We start from the raw sequence: 21,291 nt of genomic DNA, 5'->3' as shown, positions 1-21,291 counted from the left end.
GTTAGTTTGCTTTAAAATCAGGAAATATATTAATATAGTATACCAAATCATCAGAATAAATGTCAAAAAGTACATAACCATCTAAATACAGAAGAGGGATCTGACAAATTTCAACACTGCTTCAGGATAAAAGTACTTAACAAAGTAGGAATAGAGCTATTATATTACAAAATAAAATGGCTAACTCATATGCTTTTTAGCTAATACATAAATATATTTTCCCCTTAAGATTATGAACAGAATAAGGATGTCTATTATAGCCATATCTATTTAACATATACTAGATGTTGTTGCTAGGAATATTAGGTGAAAAAGTAGAATGAAGAGAAGAAAAATGAAAAGGAGGAAGAAAAATTAGGGGGGAAATAAAGAAAAAGAAGAAGTAGAAGAAGAAATAGAAGTTGAAGTAAAAAGAAGTAAAAATAGAGAAAGGCATAAGTCCAGCTTATTGCAGGATATAGAATCAATATACAAAAATCACTTGTATTTCTCTACACTGATAATGAAAAATCCAAAAATAAAATTAACAAAACTCATTACAGTAGTATAAAAAGGGAATAAAATTGACAAATGTAGTGTAAAACTTACATTATAAAAATAAAAATTATTTTGAAAGAAAGACCCAAGTAGATAGAGTAAGTAAATAAGAGTAAATAAGTAGACCCAAGTAAATAGGATACCATTTCATACCCTTTAGAATGAATATAGTCTTTCAAAAGACAGTAACAACTTTGGTGAGGATGTGGAGAAATTGTATACTTCATGTACTGCTGGTGGGAGGGTAAAATGTTTCAACCAGTTTGGAAAAAATCTAGCATTCCTCAAAAGATAAACATAGAGTTATCATATGATTTATTAAGTTTATTCCTATGTATATATCCTAGAAAAAGAAAAACAAATACCCATACCAAAATATGTAATACATGAATGCTCCTGGCAGCTTTATTTGTAATAATAAAAAAAGTGAAAACAAGTCAAATGTCCTTCAGCTGATGTATGGATAAATAAAATGCCATATAACTATTCAATTTAATATTATTTGGTAAAAATATAACCAAATATTGATATATGTCACAACATGGATGAACATTATGCTAAATAAAATAAGTCAGTTACAAAGTGCCACATATCATATGATTCCATTTATATGAAATAGGCAAATCTACAGAGACAGAAAGTAGACCATTGGTTACCTTAAGTCTGGGACATTAGAAGGAATGTGAGAAGTTTCAGTGGGTCTAAAGTTTCCCTTTAGGGTGATGAAAATGTTCTAAAATTAGATACTGGTGATGACAATTGAACTCTATGAGTGTACCCCAAGCCCCTGACTTCTGCATTTTAAATATGTGAATTCTATTATATGTATATTATATCTCAAAGACATTATCAGTTTATACAAGAAAATTCAATTTTAAAAATTATTACAGGTGATGAAAAAGATTTATAGCAAAATATTGGAAGCAATCAAAGTGTTAAAATACTGGGAAGGTCAAAATATTTATGGTAATTCATATATAATTGCATACTCCTTTTAAAAACAGTATTTACAAATTGGTAAACATAACATAGAAAGTTTTTGTTATAATAGTAAGCAAAAAAAAAGCAAGACTAAATCTTACCAATAATGAAATTATATATTTAAAAATAGCATTAATATCAAATAGAGCAAATATTAATAGCTGCTATCTCTGTAGTAGTAGTCCAAGTCATTTTTATTTCAATTTTGTTCCATGTTTCCTAGTTTTTCAAATTTCTTATAATGTAAACTTTTAATAAAGAGGCATTTTTAATACATAAGAATAATTATAAATTGAGTTTTGTCATCAATAAGTGATTGATGAACTAATGACTTACTTCACAAACTCTCTTAATATTGTTTAATAATAATTGAACTGGTAGATGTCTATTCTTTCCTATTCATCATTATTTTGAGATAATACAACTTCATAAGAACACTGAAAATAATTGAATATGCAAATATACTAATTGGTACCTTTTATTAAACATATCTATAAATTCAAATCTGAGCCAATTGAGCTCAAAACTTCAGTTGCTTTATCACTAAAATAGCATTAAGGGAAAACATTTAAATGAAAACAATTATAAAGCTATAGTCATATTTTAAATAAGGTTACTAATAAGAATAACCAATAAGTGTTGGGAACTGCCCTGCCTGGTTTCAGAAGCTGTAACCCCCACATGCCCCTCCATGGCTAAGGCTGCGTGAGCCACCTTCGGACGATAAGCCACTAAGGAGACAAAGCTTATCCCCCGGCAGGGGCACTGCCTATGCTCCTTTTACTTCATCCATAACTGGCCCCCAATGCTTGAAGGGTTATCCAGTGATGGGTAAGATTCCCCATGGGGGGAATGACCTAAGACAGGCACGATCATGGGGAGGACCCCGGGAAGGACTTGGGGAGCTATAGCAAAAGTGGGTGATGGACCCTTGCCCCTCAGCTTTGACATAGCCTGAGTCCTCATTCTGTCTGAAAGAAGTCTCTTAATCTCTTGGCTGCCTTACTTCCCCTGCCTGATTTAAGCCTGAAACAATGACAGAGGGCGGTGCAGCCCTGTGCTGGAAAGGGTGGGTTCCCCGGGGCAATCAGGCCCAAGAAAGAATATGTAAAATCCTGTGAAACCTGTTTTGTTTACAAAGCTCTCAATTAAATGATAAGGGTCCAAGCAGGAAGTGAGTTTGTTCCCCAAAGTTTTATGGTCCTTTAGCTATTTGACTCATAATAAGCCCTCAGAGCTCTTTGTATGTTATCTACTTTTTGATCCTTACTGCCTGATAATGATTAATGAGCTTTACCTGTATTCCTGGGCAAAACGAACCAAATAAAAGCCCATTGAGGAAAAGGCTCTTGGACTTTCTCCTTTGAGAGATCAGCCACCTTTCCTCCCCAAGCAGATCATGACTTGGTAGACTTATTCTCATCTGTGGTGGCCCGGTGGGGAGCAGGCCTGTGGGCAGAGTACCTCCCCCTCAAATAAGGTTAGCTCATTATCCTACCAATTATAATAAAATGTCTAGGTAACAGAATAAAAATTTTGAATTATTTTATTCAGGATTTAGAAAATTACTTTTCATATATGATTAGAACTTTGAATTACTGTGGAACTATCAATTTTTTTGGTGTCTTAATATTTAACTTGTAAGAAAATTTGTAATGAAATTAGAATATGTTCTCTGAATATTTATTGTTTTACTTAAGAAAAGAACAGATTCTATAATAAGGTCTAATATTTGTGTTGGAGCTATGCAATTCCAGTTCTGATTCTGTTCACATAGGTTTTAATGATTGTTGACCAAGAAAATATGTGTTTTCTAAAAATAACCTTTAGGTTGTTACTGTTTAAGCTTTTAATATTGGAAGTTGAATAGTCAAAAAACTGGAAGATAACCAGAGAAATCTTTTCATTTTAAGAGGTGGTTTATTTAACTCTTTAAAATACTATGCAGCCAGAGATTCACAATCATTAAGTAATCTCTTCTAGTATTTAGTAAACTGATAGTCAAGTATCATATCTGTTTCCATCTGAATTTTTTTTTATTTAATATATATGTTGCTCCTCTCATTTAAGCCTCAGTAAAATTAAATGATAAAGAAATGAAACAAACTTTTAGAGCAAGTAAATAAGTTATCTTTTGTTTTTCAACATAGTCCTAGATGAATTCACTGATAGAAGACCCATAGCAAGTGATGAGAGAGAAGATGCTATCCTTGAAAAAAGGTTTGTGTAATCACTCATGTGCACCCCAGTGGGCCTAGAGAATTGCCAGTCATTGCTAAGTACTTTGGAACTTCCTTCCTGGCCACAAAACTCTGGGCAGCATTACTTGATGCAATACTGAAACTCATCATAAGCATAATTATTATTAGACAGCACTCAGTCTTTACTGCTGACAAAAGAGAAAGTAACTGCATTAATGATCCTGCTGGTGTTTATACATCTTTTTATCTTGTGGGAAATCCTAGACAGTAATAAGCAATTTCTTGATAGGCCTTTTCTTAAAGAGCTCTGGTGACAGAATTATCAGGACAAGATTTGGTGTACACTAATATTACGCGAAGACTTTTCCAGGTACCGGTCAAAAATTGTAAATGGTGGTTACAGGGAGTTGCTGGCTTTTGTTGAAAGGTTTTTTCTAGAATGGTAGCCAAAAGCAATCTTGGTGAATTCATGACATTAAAAGCTGGGTACTAATAATAAGATGAATAAGGTAACACAAAGCAGCTTAATGACAAAGACGTTGGGTCTGCTATTATTGAGATCAATGGTGTTAAACCAGGGCCTCACATCAAAATCATTGATAATGTATGCTAGATTTGCCCTGGTCTAGTTTTCTCAATCTTGGCACTATTAGTATTTGGGGATGGATAAACGTTTGTTGTGGAAAGATCTCTTGTGCATTGTTTAGTAGCATCCCTGGCCTCTACCCAATAGATTCCAGTAGCACCCTTTCAGTGGGACAACCAAAAATGTTTCCAGATATTGACAAACATAATCTAGGGTGCATGATTGTCCCCAGTTGAGAACCACTGCCAGAGATTTACTAAGTTTGATACTTAGTAGGAGGACAATCAACTAGCCCTTGTCCCAAGCCTGGCTTTATAAACCCGGAAAGCTGTAAGATTAGATATCTCTGAGCCTTTGCTTTAGAAAACATATTTTTTTTTTGTTGAACACTCCTTCTTGGATATTTCTGGAATATTTCTTCACTTTTGTCTTATGTACCCCATTGTGGCATAAAGAAAACTAGGGTTTGAGGGATATATATATATTTCAAACCCTGGCTTTGTCCCATTCCATCTGCAAAGCATTAGCAGACTATTTAATCTGTATCTTTTGTTTTCTGCCTGGAGAACTTCTTGTGGTATCCGAGACTTACTGTTAATCAGAGGCAAAATGAGATCAAGACCATGATTCTGGTGCTTCACAGTCATACATCCTCACTTAGTCTAAGCCAGAATGCAGAGGCTTTCCATAAGAGCATCATTGATAATCCAAACTAGTCATTAAAATTCACCTCTTATAAAACAATGTGGGGCTAATGTAGATAACACATCTATAATATTATAATAGATAGCCTCTATTCTGGCTATCTGGCATCCATACTGATTCTGGCTATCTGGCATCCATACCTTTCTCTAACCACTTCTATTCGGGGGGTAGGCTATACCTAGTTTCTAATGAACAAAATATATCAAGAGTGGTGGTATCTCACTTCTGAGATTGGGTTACAGAGGTCGGGCTTCCATTTTGTATCTGTCCTTGAATACAATTGTTCACTAGCTCTAAGGGAAGCTAGCAGTCACTTTATGAGCTACCCTATGGAGAGCATCACATGACAAGAAATTGAAGTCAATTGTCAGTAGGGAGTTATGGTTTTCTGTGAAATAGTCCACATGGAACTGAATCTGCACAGCAGCCACATGAATGAACTTGGAAATGGATCCTCCCTAGTGGAGCCTTCTGATGAACCATGCCTCTGGCCAACACCTTGTTGCAGTCCCATGAGACACTTAAGCTGACTCATAGAAGTTGTAAGATAGTAAGTGCTGCTTTAAGTTGCTAAAACTTGACAATTTGTTATACAATAATAGATAACTGATACAAACACAATCAAATAAATGATTTTTTTCTTTATTCTTTTCCTCCTTTCCATGATGATGACTATTCTCTCTGATGAGACTGTAGCATTAATCTCTGCCCCAAAGTTCATTAGGGGTGATCCTATACCTATATCATTATTCCACCAAACTCTGAGCACTGATACTTCCTATCAACTTTTTCCCAATCAAAATTAAAATATAATTTAAAGTCTGGTTATGAAATTATTAGAGATCTCGTGCTGATTACTCCACTACTGGTTGTTCAATTCATGGCTTGTGTAAATCTCAAGGACAAAAACCTAAATGCAAATTCCAAATGCAAAATTTAATTTGGGCATCCCAAAGCCACCAACTCTCCTTGGCATACGTATCTCATTCCCAATCCCAGTTGCTTCATTGGTAAAATAAAGCCAACTTCCTCAACAGATTTTCATGAATTAAATCACATTAATGCATACCATCTTGGCAATTCATTCCTATAATGCAGCAAGTACTCATTAAATATTAAGATATTTGGATGATATAATTTTAATTTCTTCTTCCAAACGTATTCTTTCTAATGCACTTGCAAGTAATTAGTCCCATATTTAGGCTTTCTACTTCAGCTCTGTTTGAAAAATACTAAGGAATTCACAGGAATAATTACTTCATTTCTCAAGTCCTCAAAAGGATGTACTTACTACTTACTGCTTCTGGTTAAGAAAAAAGGCCGAATATTAAAAAGAAACTAAACATCCATTGCTTAGTCCAAAAATCAATTAAATAACTGTTCTTTTTCTTTGTTAACTAGAAAATTTTCTGCTTGATTAAAACCTAATGAACAACAATCTCAGAAGCTGAATCATAGCTTTTGTTTTGTTTTGTTTTGTTTTCTGAGAGCATGGTAAAAAGAAAAATGGACTAATAGATTCTAAGTTTTTTAAAATGGACGTAATACATTTTTTCAAGGTTAAAGTTATAATTAACTATATGAAGGGAATCAAAGTAACTATGCTAAATGATAACTCTTCATTATCATTTAACCTGTCAGCATATTCAGGGTTGAGTTTTTGGAAATAAACAGGTGCAAATCTATTGTCTAAAACTCAGAGTGCAGAGTAGTTGAAACACACCCCCCAAAATTAAACTATCCATAAAATACTTTCATCAGATATTTCAGTGTTACTTTAGTTGGATTTATGGTGCTGGATTAGGATACAGCGCTTTGCTCAAACACACACAGTAAAGTAATTTGCCAATCTCCTGGCAACTACTAATAGTTTACTGTGAAGTAGCAGAACCAGAATTTAGTGAGATTGGGGTTATTGGTAAATGAGTTTTGATCAGGAAAAGAGTAGAGCGACATCAGAGGATCAATTTTTGGATGCAGCTCTACTGAAGAGAATCCTAAGCAGCTAAAAGGAAACAAAGCCCCAAAGAGTGACTCAGGAAAGGGGCAAAGAAAAGGACCTGAACACAGACTGCATCTGTTTCATGTGAATTACCGTATTCCAAAGCTGTTCCTGGGACTTTTCAATTTCATGACAAGTGCTAGCTGCCTGAGAAAGAAGTTTCATTAGATTTACTTAAGTGATTGTCTCAATAACAGAGAAAATAATAAATATCTCAAATAAGTTGATTAAGACTTTAATCTTAATAGGCCATCAATTTCCTGAGACTTAGGGTTTTAGGTTACTTATTGAAGAATTCAGATGCTTAAGAGAAGCTTGTTTTTTGTTTTGTTTTAATGTTTTGGGTTTAGAAATTAAATTAAAGATATTTGTGATATATTCTCAATAAGTTAACTTATAATACTTTATTTTCTGTATATTTATGATATTTTTTCTCCCAGGAAAGGTTGAAAAGTTTTTACTTTCTAGTGGTAGTCAGTGCTTTACATCTTGAAAGATTTACTCAATATAATCATCTATAAATAGATACAGATTATTAATGTGATTTAAAGCAGCCATCTTGAAGCAAGTTCAAAATGGCAATACAAAGTTACTTCACTGTCCCGAGAACAAGAATGAATGAACTGCCCCCAAAATACATTTTGTAGTCAAGGAAATGTTTTCATAAAATTGAAAAAATATATATATCAAAGCAACAGTATCACATTTCTTAAGCTGTTGCTGTTCCTGACATAAAACAAATCTTTCTATAATTCTTTTGTGGCCTTGGTTTATGACATACTGATTACTAGAGAATTTTTATGCATAGCAGTTTCCTAAGCCTCCAGGCACAGAAAAAGGAGACATTGACTTAAGGGTCATCTGCCTCAATTATTAAATGGGTTTTGAGAAGATATGATTTAATATATAATTCAAAAGGAAACATAATCTTCTAGCAGCAGAAATTTGCAGAAATGTAATGTAATTTCATTATCATGTGAACAATGGTAGGAATAAAATTTGTTTCAGTACCTACAAATGCAAGATGACATAGTGTAGAGAATTAGAACTAGGATATGCTATTACTATACAGACCCTCAATATCTTTGGATTTCATTTTCCTGATCTGCAACATGGAGGAATGCTACTAGATGTGACCAGATACTCCTAATTCTAATATTAGAAGATACATGTAGCCCTGGCTGGTGTAGCTCAGTGGATTGAGCATGGGCCTGCTAACCGCACTATCACGGTTCGATTCCCAGTCAGGGCACATGCCTGGGTTGCAGGCCAGTTCCTAGCAGGGGACTCACGGGAGGTAACCATACATTGATATTTCTCTCCCTCTCTCCTTCCCTTTCCCTCTAAAGAGAAATAAATTCTTAAAAAAAAAGAAGATACATGTAAATGTTATGGTACTGTTAAGGGAAGAGTCTTCTACACAAATAGCTGATAGTCAGCTGCTTCAATATGGCAAAGATAGTTTGTCACACAGTCTCCCTTGGTGATTTGATATTAATATACGCTATTTTAGAGAACTTTTATTTATTTATCTTTATGGTTCATTTTTATATATTTTATTATTGTATTTTTTATTACCATTTAATCTCCTTATATACCCTCCCCCTAGCAATCACCACACTATTGTCCATGTCCATGAGTCCTTTTTTCTTTTTGTTCAACTCCCCTACCCCTAATCTCCTCCCCTCTTACCTGTCATCCTGCTCTGTAAATATGAGTCTGTCTCTATTTTCCTCGATAGTTCAAATTGTTCATTAGATTCCACATATGAGTGAAATCATACGGTTTTTATCTGTCTCCGACTGGCTTGTTTTACTTAGCATAATGTTCTCTAGGTCCATCTATACTGTCTCAAAGGGTACAATTTTCTTCTCTTTAATTGCCAAGTAGTATTCCATTGTGTAAATGCCCCATAACTGTTTTACCCATTAATCTACTGATGGACACTTGGGCTGCTTCCATATCTTGGAGATTATAAATAATGCAGCAATGAACATAAGGGTACTTATGATCTTTCAAAGTAGTGTCTTTCATTCTTTTGGATGTATTCCCACTAGTGGGATAGCTGAGTCAAAAGGCAGATTCATTTTTTAATTTTTTGAGGTATCACCATACTGCTTTCCACAGTGACTGCACCAATCAGCATTCACACCAATAGTTCAAAAGAGTTTCCCTTTCTCCACGTCCTCCGCAGCACTTATTTGTTAATTTATTGATGAGAGCCATTCTGACAGGTGTGAGATGGTGTCTCATATTAAAGGCCATATATGACACACTCACAGCCAGCATCCTACTCAAAGGGCCAAAGCTACAAGTGTCCCCCTGAAGACTGGAAACAAGATGCAGATGTCCACTTTCACTTCTCTTATTTAACACAGTACTAGAATTCCTAGCCACATCAGTCAGACAAGAAGAAATAAAAGGCATGCAAATTTGAAAGGGCAAAGTAAAACTGCCTTTCTTTGCAGAGGACATGATTCTGTTCATAGAGAACCCAGTAGATTCCACCAAGGAATTACTAGAACTGATAAATAAATTTATAAAATAGCAAGATACAAACATAGTATCTAGAAATCAGTTGCATTTTTATCTGCCAAAAACAAACTAAAAGAAAGGGAAATTAAGAAAAATGATCCCATTCACAATTGCTTCAGAAAAGTATGAAATACCTAGGAATAAACCTAACCAAGGATGTAAAAGACCTACATTTGGAAAATTATGACACTGAAGAAAGAAATTGAAAGAGATACAAATAAGTGGAGGGACACTCCATGTTCATTGATAGGAAGAATTAACATATTTGAATGTTCATACTACCCAAAGCAACCTATAGATTCATTACAATTAATATCAGGATTCCAAAGATGAATTTCACAGAACTAGAACAAATATTTAAAATACTTATATAGAACCATAAAAGGCCCTGCATAGCAACAGCAATCCTGAAAAAGAAGAACAAAGGTGGAGAAATCAAGGTACTTAAACTATTTGGCTTTATAAAGCCAAAATAATGAAAACAGCATGGTAATGGCATAAAAACAGACATATAAATAGATCAATGGAAGAGAATAGAGAGCAAGAGGTATAAGAAACTTATACCTTTATAGTTAATTAATATCTGGCAAAGGAGGCAAGCATAGACAATGGGCTAAAGATCATCTATTTGATAAATGGTGTTGAACAAATTGGACAGATACATGCAGAAAAATGAAATTAGATGACCTTCTTATACCACACACAAAAACAAATTCAAAATGGATTGAAGATTTAAATGCTAGACCCCAAACGATAAAAATCCTAGAAGAAAACATAGGCAGCAAAATCTTGGATATTCCTTGTAGCAATATTTTATCAGATATATCTCTTCAGGCAAGAGAAACAAAAGAAAAATATTTAAAAAATGGGACTACATCAAACTAAAAAGTTTTCCAGCAAAGGAAAACATCATCATAATAAAAAAATAACCCAAAGAATGGGAGAATATATTCACTGATACAACTGATAAAGGGTTAGTATCCAAAATGTATACAGAACTTACAAAACTCAACACAAAAAAAACAAACAACCCAATTAAAAAATGGACAAAGGATCTGAATAGACACTTATCCAAAGAGGACATACAGATGGCCAATAGAGATATGAAAAGATGTTCAATGTGACTAATCATCAGAGAAATGTAAATTAGAGCTGTTTTAGATTTACAGTGAAATTGAGAATTACCATATATTCTTTCCTCTCCAACACACATAGGCTCTTATGCTATTGGGACTGATACATTTATTACAAGTGATAAACCTATATTGTCACATCCATAGTTTATGTTAGGTTTACTCCTGATGATGTACATTCTATGGGTTTTAACAGGTACATGGTGACATGTTCTTTCAGTGTTTTTATTATCTTAGTAGCCAGATCACTATGTGATTGTATGAAAGGCATTAGGATATTTCCCATGGTGAGTTCCAAGAAATGACATTCAAATAATGATACTTGGATTCAATCTTAAAAATAAACCCATACAGATCATTCATTAATGCATTACCTCAGAAACCAGTCCTTGTTGCCCTTATCCCTCACAGCAATTTAGCTATATGCTCTACAGCTAACAGGTAGTAATCAACATTGTTAACATTGAGTTGGATAACTCAAATTTGCACAACAGAGATTAAAGAGGAAAAATATAAACTTGAAAATTTAGGCATTCTGAGTAAAATGTCCTCTATTCAAGTTAATATTCTATTACATAATTATTATGAAAAAGGCATACCACCAACGTAGCCTGGGGGAACCGAATAAATCATTACTGAAGATCACATTACTACCTAGAGCAATGGGTTTTGTTCTGAAGGCTTTTTGACTAAGTAAATATATATCCTTCAAAGCATCAAATAAAATAGCCATTCCTCAGGAGGACTATCATCTGGCAGGCAAAGGTTTTCAGAGGTTAATAATTTTTCCTGCAGTGGAACAGAACTTTTCCAGTGAAGTGATAAGAATGCTTTGAACATTTTACATTTAGCCACAGGGCCTCCTTTTGGTGGATACTATCCAGAATTGCTTCATCTGGTGTATGAGATCCTTTTACGGAAGAAAACTCTAATTCATTAGGACCAAGACCCAGGAAAGGTTCATATCTGTTAATCCTCATGAAACATACAGGTTTAAATAATGTGTTTATCCCTGTAAATTCCGTTAGTGAAATCATATTACATAAACTGTAGTGACACTTAACAAGTGATTATTCTTCACACTATGTTCTTATTATTTTAGAACAAGGAGCAAATGTGCCCTTCTGATCTGTCATCATATATTTGATTGATTATAAAGCAGGGGTTATTTTCCTGAGGTGAATGCCACTAAAATAAGAAAATAGAATGTCTGTAAAATAGAGGAAAAACATATAATCGGGTAAACCATAAAGCTCTTGGTTTAAGAAACAATGAGGTTTACACGTCAAAAGTTGTTTTCTTCGTCTCTCTCAGGAGCAATCCAGTTATCTTCCATCCTCCCTCCCTGAGAGAACTTCCGTCTACAAAGTATTCATTAGCATTGTTATTATTATTAGGTTTATGTCACTAGGGAAATTTACTAACCTACTCTTTCTGGCCCCCCAAAAGTTAAGAAACAACTATTATTCTACACAAAAAACTGAGTAGAAAATATAATGTGAGTCAAAAGAACAGAAAACAAAATCTTTGCTAAGTAGGAGTTTAGCATAGCTTCCAGAGCATTTATATATATATATATATATCATGTGTTAATTTCTATAATTTATTACTTTTCATCATTAAATACTGTTACTATATTCTCAGCACCTATGTATATCAGGTACTGTGAAAAAACCTTTGCAACACTGATCTAAATATTTCCAAAAGTTGAGGAAACTGAGCCTGAGAAAAATGAAGTAACCTACCCAAGATCTCAGAGCCACTAGGAAGCTACTGGTATTGAATCTATGTTGTCTGTTGCAAAAGTCTGGCTTTCCCACATTATATGTTTAACTGGTCCCTAGGTGTCTAGCCTTTTCTAATTAAAAAACAAACACACAAACAAAAAACAAACACAAGTTTTAGATAGCTGTTTTCTTTTTAACAAGATTTTAAGAGGTTCTTGAATATTCTAATTTTATATGACTATTCCTTAGCCTTCAACTTTTCATATTTAGAAGAAATATATTTTCTAAAAATAATTTATCTCTAGAAATAATATTTTAAAATATGATAGGCATAATATGAACATGAAGTCTTATATAACAACCAGTGATTTATCTGAGGAGGCTTTTCTTTTACCATTGTATGTTTTTGGATTCTTTAAGAAAAAATTAGGTGCCTATAGCGAGGTCTGTCTGGAAAAAGTGCAGTTATTGTTAATATAATGAGAATGGTTTGAGCAACATGGATGTAACCTGGCAGCCAAGAAGAGTGGACTGGAATATGAATGCATGAATAATGACAACTTCACTGTACTAGTTAGTAGGGATGGTACACATTAATGAGTGAACACATGCACTGTGTAACTATTGCATTCAAAATAACTGAGAGAGTAGAGCAATGAATCTGAATCAAATTTTGCATTAAGCTTGAACATTCCTCTGTGGAAAACATTCAAATGGGTCAGAATGCTACAGGTATGGGCAGCTAGTGATTGGCAGGTTTATCACAACAATGCGCCCACTCACACATAGTACAGAATATTTTTTTTGGCAAAACATCAAATTATCCAGATGACTCAATTCCCCTACAGCCCGTATTTGTCATCTTGTGACTTCTGGTTTTTCCCAAAACTAAAATCACCTTTGAAAGGGGAGAGATTTTAGAATATCAGTGAGAATCAGGAAACTATGACAGGGCAGCTAATGATGACTGGGAGAACAGTATGAGGTTCCCAGGTGCCTACTTTGAAGGGGACTGAGCTGTCCTTGTCCTATGTACAATGTTTCTTGTACCTTGTATCTTCTTCAATAAATGTCTATATTTTTCATATTGCATGCCTGGATACTTCCTAGACAGACCTCATATAGGTGTCAATTTATTTCTGGGCTCTCAATTGTGTTCCATTGATCTATGCATCTATTTCTCTGCCAATAACTTACTGTTTTTATAATTGGGACTTTGTAGTATAATTTGAAGATGGGATGTGTGAGACCTCCAAGTTTGTTCTTTCTTTCCCCTCAGGATATTTTTGACTATCCATACAAATTTGAGGATTTATTTTTGTTTATTTCTTTGAAAAAAATGCCACTGGGAATAAATGTAGATGGCCAACAGTCATGTGAAAAGAAGCTCAACATCATTAATCATTAAGGAAATGAAAATCAAATGTCAATGAAATATCAATAAGACAAGTATGTGTTAGAGGTGACGTGAAGAAAAGGGAACCCCTTTACACTGCTGATGGGTATGTAAATTGGTGCAGCCACTGTGGGCAACATTATAAATGTTCCTCAAAAAATTAACAACAGAGCTACCATATAGTCCAGCAATCCCCCATCTTGATTCATACCCCAGGACTTTGAAAATACTTATTCTTAAAGATATATGCTAAAGATTCATTGTGGCAATATTTGTGATAGCCAAGACAAGGAAACTAAGTGTCCTTAAACAGATGATTGGAGAGAGATGTGATACGTATATCAATGGAATACTACTCAGCCATTAAAAAAACAATCAAATATTGCCATTTGTGACAACATGGATAGATCTTGAGAGTAACATGCTAAGGTAAGTAAGTTCAATGGAAAAAGACAAGACGATATTGATTTTATTAATATGTGGGATATAAAACAGAAAATAACAATCTAACAAAGTGAACTCATAGACAACAGTTTTGAGGTTACCAGAGGGAAAGGGGGGTGATGATAGGATAAAGAGACTAAAGTGGTTCAAATACATGGTGATGAATGTAGACGAGCACACAATACAATATGCAGATGATCTATTATAAAATTGTAGACCTGAAACACACAATGTAATTAACTAGTGTTAGCTCAATAAATTTAATTTTAATAAAGAAAAGCTACTTTAAAATAAAATAAGTTTATTATTATATTAATAATTATTGGGAATTTAGAAAAAGGAAGATAACTATTTTCTGCAAATAAAATTATCCCCTATCAGGGCACATTACCTAAAACAACTGTTTTAGAATTGACGTGAAACCTCAAAGAGTGAATTGAACTCATACAAATAATAGGTTTACCCTTAAGAAACAAGACATTTACTAATGATCTAATCAGGACACTTCGAGCAAATGGCTTATTCGAATATTTGTACTTCATGAAGGTTTATCTAATACTTTCAAAATTATTACAGAATCTTTAAAAGAACAAATAAGTGATCCCAGCTAAAACAGGAGATTATGTATATTAGGTAAAAATCTATACATATATACATCAATCATTTCAAAAGTTTAAACTTTCTCAGTTTTGTACTTACTAAACCTTTTTATTTGATTTCATCTTCATTGTATTTTTCATTACCATTTAGTTCCTTTATAGCCCCCTCCCCCAGCAATCACCACACAGTTGTTCACGTCCATGAGTCCTTTTTTCTTGTATTTACTCAATCTTACGTAATAAATTTCTAAAGAATAAGATGCATATAAATAAGAACAAAGTAGATTATTCATAAAATCTATTTTGGGGTAGCACAGTGGGTTCTTCATGAAGAATAGTGTTTAATGATCAAAATCACACTGATTATGGAAAAATTAACATATTATTCAATAAGATAGGCTATATGTGTCCCTGCTGTTTTTTTAAGAGAAAGGCTCTTTTAAAAAAGTAGAATATCCACCCTCAAGCACTTGGTACAAAACTATTTACTTAAAAATAATACATCTTTGATCTATTTATTAAGTTTCCTAGTAACTCATTAATTTGTAGTCAAGAATTCCATTAACTCTTAATTAAACAAAACGTTTTGGAGCTAGGGAAAAATGTTACCACGAGAAGTCCACACGCTGATGCTGAAGCATTCATTTTTAAGATTATTAATAAAAAAGTATTTGTTGTTAGCATTAAATAAGATTAAGACTTTAGAAATGCAAAAAATACTGGCAACATTCATGCAATTTAACACTAAAACATTAAATCTGGAAGCGCATCATTTATCTGGATGAGAGGTAGAGAAATTTGTTTTAACACATTTAAACCCTCATTTGTAGAATGACAAATCTGAATATCATGACAGAAGCATATTCAATGTTTATAATATCTGAATTTAGCAGTTAGCACCCAAAAAAACGCCCAAGCAAAATAAAACTTGTTTACTTTGAAAGATTTAGAAGTGTCAACCATCTCCAAATATTTTTATTAGTGACAGTAAAATATTAGTGTCCAATCTGCTTTGTTTTACTGTTTTTTAAAACAAGAAGGTAATGTAAAATTTGACCTCATCATGATATATGCTGTATTCAAAAAGTAATTAAAAATGGCTTAGCATTAATAAATGTTTTGATTATTTGGGTTTTATTTGCTACTATCTGAATTAGAATATAAGATAATACAGCCTGAATACATATAAATAATTATGTTTTAAGTATGTAATAAAACAAAATATTTATATATTTTGTATTTATTATTGGTTAAAAGTAAAACTCTTATTTGAAAAGAAAAAAGACAAGTAGAAATAAAAGTAAGGCAACCAAACACCAATCGTGATGTTTTCATGGACTTGCAATTCAAATGCTAAACCTTCAGGAGAATTCTGCCTCATTATTATTATTTTTAGAACAATGTATATTTGCTTTAAAAATGCATCTGTAATTTGCTTTCTTATTCTTCATCTCGACATTCAGAGTACAGATGGAATGGTTATATTCCCATCATGTTTAATACATTGAAAGTGAAAACATTACATATACATTATGAATAAAAAGCTATTTACCTGCATGAAAATCTATTCCCACGGCAAATGAAGTTCCAGTTACAGGCATCAAAGCATCCGTTTTGTCGCTTGGTTCCAGAGGTATTCCCCTGATTCCTTCATGAACAGAGTACATGAGAAATGACTCTATACCTAATTGGATGGGGGAAAAGTTCAAAATGAATATTTAACATCAATATAATTCATTAGCATTATTTTTAATGGTCTGAATTTCTTTCACAAAATTATACTTAGCTCTCTTCCCTTTTTTTTTGGTTGTATACTATATTTCTGAAAAGTTAAATGGTAAGTAGATTAGTTTTTCTCAAAATTGACTATATATCAGAATCTCCTGGAAGACTTGTTAAAACACACATGCCTGGACCCCATCCCAGGGGCCTAATAATTTGAATTTCTAAAAAGTAGTGATGATACTACAGGTCCTGGGGCCATAGACACTGAGGTAAGTAATACTTATAAGCATCCATGGCTTCACCACCAAAATCCACCCTCTTCTTCTCTAAAGCCCAACCATCTCTTTGCTCATGGAGAGTAGTCACTTTTGACTTTAGGTAACTATATCAATTATTTTTGTAATAGAAGTAGAATTCTGCCTGCGAACCAGAGAATTGCGGTTTGATTCCCAGTCAGGGCACATGCCTGGGTTGCAGGCAGGTTCCCTGCAGGCCAACTTCCAGCAGGGGGACCCCACGAAAGGCAACCATACATTGATGTCTCTCCATCTCCTTCCCCTTCCCCTCTTCCCCTCTAAAGATAAATAAATAAATAAATAAAAATCTTAAAAAAAAAGAAGTAGAATTCTTAAATCTTTTTGAAGACTAAAAGCACTCTAAGTGCTTAATTTTTGCTAAGATTTTGCTTTTTCAGCATTAGAAAATGCTGAAAAAATGCTGATAGTTTGTTCTTATTTATATATATATATGACTACCAGAAGTCTGCACAATGATGTTTATGAATTTTTCTAATATGTCAGAACATGTTAATTTATATATACTTATTTTCTTATTAAAACAAAAGTGACTAGGTTTAGATATGTCTTCACCACTGTTTAACTGTGTGACTTGGAAAAGATAGTTAATCTTCTATGACTCAGTTTCCTCATTTCTAAAAATGGAGAATAAATCTACTCCAAGAAGTTATTATGAGGATTTTGAATCAATATATTCAAGTCTTTGAGCAGTACCTGCCCATAAGTGTCATATAAATATATGATTTAAAATAAAATAATAACATATATTTCTCATATAAGATTGAAGCATTTTAAAATAAAATTAAGTTATAATCACTGGATCATAAGTAAGAATATTTTATAGAATATAGACTAAAAAGATTATTCTATAACTATTGCTCTTTAGGACTAGTAGAACTAGAGTCTATGAAATAAAAAAAAAACAGGAAAATATATTATAAAGTTCCCATTCTAAATGTTCTTCTCTCTCAGTCAAGCAAACCTGAGAACTCACATCGTCTCTGGTATTTACTCTTAAGTAGTTAAAAAGAAAGCAAACATAACTTTTTCACTTTTAAATAAACTATATTCAAATGGATTGTAATTATAGTGAACCAACTACTGTTTTTTCTTCTTTTCAAATTGCAGGTGGCCTCTACTGGATTTGTTTAAGGTTTTATAACACACTGTAGTTCCTGAAAATAATATACTTAGAAAGCTTTATAAGAACAGAAATACTTAAAATATATTAAATACATTAAAATCCCTATATATGATACTAAGTAGTGTATCATTGTCCTGATAACAAACTAGTGTTATTACTTTCCTAATATTTATCTGACATTGGTTGTGTAATGTCTGCATAAATGAAGTGAATGCACCAGATCTAAGGTGTTTGTAAACATTATACCTTGACAAGACATGCGGTTCTTTTGGAGGTGATATCCCACGGTACACATGCAAGTCCTTGTAGTTTCAGATGTTGGTAAACAAAGTTGAGAGCATCCACCATTATTGAGTTGGCAGAAATTGCTGCCTACATAGAAGGAAAATGCACAAACTTAATGAAATTCAAGAAAAATGAAAAGAATAGCATTCATTGTCAATAATTTGCACAAATGTTTATGCTACTGTTGATTCTTAAATGTGCTATTTTATATCAACTAATTTGAAGAACCAGATTACAGTTGAAGCCTGACTTTACAAAATGGTAAATGGAGATCTAATATACAGCATACTGATTATAGACAACAATACTATAATCAGTTTATAGTATTAATGTAGCTCTGAAGACCAGTCAGTGGTGTTAATACTAGATCTTAATTGCTCCCACCACAATAAATGGTAATTATATGATGTGATGGTGGTGTTAGCTAAACATACAGTAGTAGTCATATTGTAATATATAAATGCACCAAATCAACACATGGTGCATCTTAAACTTACAAAGTGTTATACCTCAATCATATCACAAAAAATAAATTTAAAAATAAAGAGGTCATTAAACAGATTTAAAATAAAGGGAGATAGGTCATAAATTTTTTAGTTAAAGAGAATCTAAAGGAAACTGGTTTGTCATGACTACTGTCATATACATTGGTTATATTTTAAGATTACACAAAACAGGAAATATTCACTTTTTGACTTTTAAATTTCATTTCAACTTTACAGGCACTCCCTTTTTAAGAATACTTTAATCAAATGTATCAAATAAATGACCGTTAAATTATATTAATAACTCAAAAACTATACCACTACAAGAAAGGATTTTGAAAGCAAGGAGATCGATTTTGTCTTTCCTAGGAACGTATTTTTCTAAGTACTCCTAAATATGTGTTCGAAGTATACCCTGAAGAACCATCTAATTCACTGGCTTATTAACATTCCTTATTCCTTTGTAGTAGCAAGGACAAATATTAGGTAATCACAGGTAGACATTCTATGAAGATGTTCCATTGAATTTACTACACCTAACATGTAGTTAAAACTAGTGAAGTTAAGAAATGTACAACCTTACTTAGTAAGTTCATTACATATCAATTTTGCAACATTTCCATTATTCTAAGACATGAGATGACATTTACTGAATGTTCAAGCTTTGATATAAAGTGTAGTAAATCCAGTGAGGAATTAAAAACATGATGAATGCTATATATCAATAGTGCCCCATGGAAAATTCAAAGTATCAATGCAATTCATTATTCCTGGTCTCCTGAAGTCAAGACAGTCTGATGGGATTTAATTGTCAATCAAGCCTTTCATGAGCTCTGTCATTTCTGAATTATGAAATACCCTCAATGTGTGAGACATCTTAGCAGAACATCTACCATATTTTCTGCTCACTTACTACAGCAGGCATCTTATGTAATAGCACACACTAGGGTTTGAGTTGGCCTGAACTTTTGAAATAATTACTTGTATTCTCTATAGACCAAGATTAATTAATGTATTCCTTTTTTCCCAAGTTGACATAATACTAAGGTGAAATTTCAGATCTCTGATTGTTTTAATAATGATATAATAACATTTGTGCATTTACAAGAATTCTATATTGACAATATACATATTTCACTCTATGAAATGCATGTGAATGTACAGTATATTAACACAATGACAATCTATAGATATATACATTTGAATATAAATTTATTTAAACTACCATTAAAGACTGAAAAGCTAGGAAGTGATTGACAAGTGATGCTTAACTATAAAATTTGAAGAAGGACTAAATTGAGAAAAAACACTGGAATTGAAGAAGTAAATAAAATAGATTAGAAGATAATATAAATGTATGAAAATAAGATAAAACAAGGCATTATAAAACCTTGATAATATCAAAATTATGTGATATTGTGTGATAATAATTATCAAAATGTTTCTGAGACTGCATTTTTAAACATAGTTGCAGTAATAGCAGTATAATTATATTTATTTTTGATAAATAATAAAATTAATATATGTTAACAACTATGTTGCACAACAATGCACATTTTATGTGTCATTTGTTTAATCTCTAAGGGAAAATTAATAGTGAAGAAGAGAAAAAGTGAAAAAAATTGTCATTATTTACAATGGCAAATTATACATTTGTCTATACAATATAGAATTAATATAGGAAAAGTACTACAGTAATTGTTAAAAGTGACAATTTTGGTAGTAATTATCTAGCAAGTTAGAAATACTAGATTGGCTTAGTATTTTGTAATGATGCCAATGTTCACTCCTCACGCCTCAATTCTCTAGGGGACCTACAAAGTCCACTTGACTAATGAAAGTCTCAGCACTCCAGTGATCTATGTCAAAGATGATAAATGAAGTAGCTAATTGTACTTTGAAATGAAAAGACGAGTAGTGTTAACATCTTAGTCCCAAATTACTCATATTTCACATTAATGAAGCCTTTAAGCTACCCGCTATAATTCTGTTAATGGGATTGTCTTTAATACAGATGTTTTTATAGCATATTATTCTATTAAAATAGTATTTTCACTGCATTTTAAGCTTAGGCATATTATATCATTAATTTCTTTTTTGCAAGAGCTCCTGGTCAGTTTTGTAATACTTTTACATCATGGCGTATTCAAATGTACCTATATAATGAAATCCTTAAAAAAAATAAAGAAAATCTTGTCACCATGAGCAAAATGAGCGAAGAATAATATACTAAAATTTTCCTCCAAGAAAATTTTGATTTTCTATATCAGAATAAATAGATGTATTATGTTAATGTACAAAGTCAAATAAAATATATATTTGGTCACATTTTTAAAAGTGAATATACATATTTTTAAAGTCCTGTTTAGAAATATAATGTCTTTCTCTATCTCTTTTGTATTTTCTAATGTGTGCTTTTAGGTGCAATCTCATCAAAAATGGACTATGAACCAAAGTTTATCATAATGCTGTAAATTTTACACTTAATAAATACATTATATTAAAATCCC

General features: G+C 32.5%; 1 protein-coding gene across 1 annotated transcript in view; it reads right to left on the bottom strand.

Annotated features, from left to right (window-relative positions):
* LRP1B (LDL receptor related protein 1B) overlaps window positions 1-21,291 on the bottom strand; it is a gene marked incomplete at its 3' end in the record, with an annotated part of 1,343,287 nt that overhangs the window by 344,364 nt on the left and 977,632 nt on the right. Inside the window, exons 35-36 of the mRNA XM_037064526.1 lie at window positions 18,258-18,383; window positions 16,399-16,530 (exon numbers count right to left, since the gene is read on the bottom strand). Of these exons, the coding sequence (XP_036920421.1) occupies window positions 16,399-16,530; window positions 18,258-18,383 (258 nt within the window). The remainder of the gene's footprint in view (window positions 1-16,398; window positions 16,531-18,257; window positions 18,384-21,291) is intronic.

The sequence above is a fragment of the Sturnira hondurensis genome, unplaced genomic scaffold, assembly GCF_014824575.4.
Source record: "Sturnira hondurensis isolate 20B ecotype Veracruz unplaced genomic scaffold, ASM1482457v3 Scaffold0015475, whole genome shotgun sequence".
Taxonomy (NCBI): Eukaryota; Metazoa; Chordata; class Mammalia; order Chiroptera; family Phyllostomidae; genus Sturnira; species Sturnira hondurensis.
The sequence above is the reverse complement of the archived record's forward strand: the minus strand, read 5'-3'. Positions and strand labels throughout refer to the sequence as shown.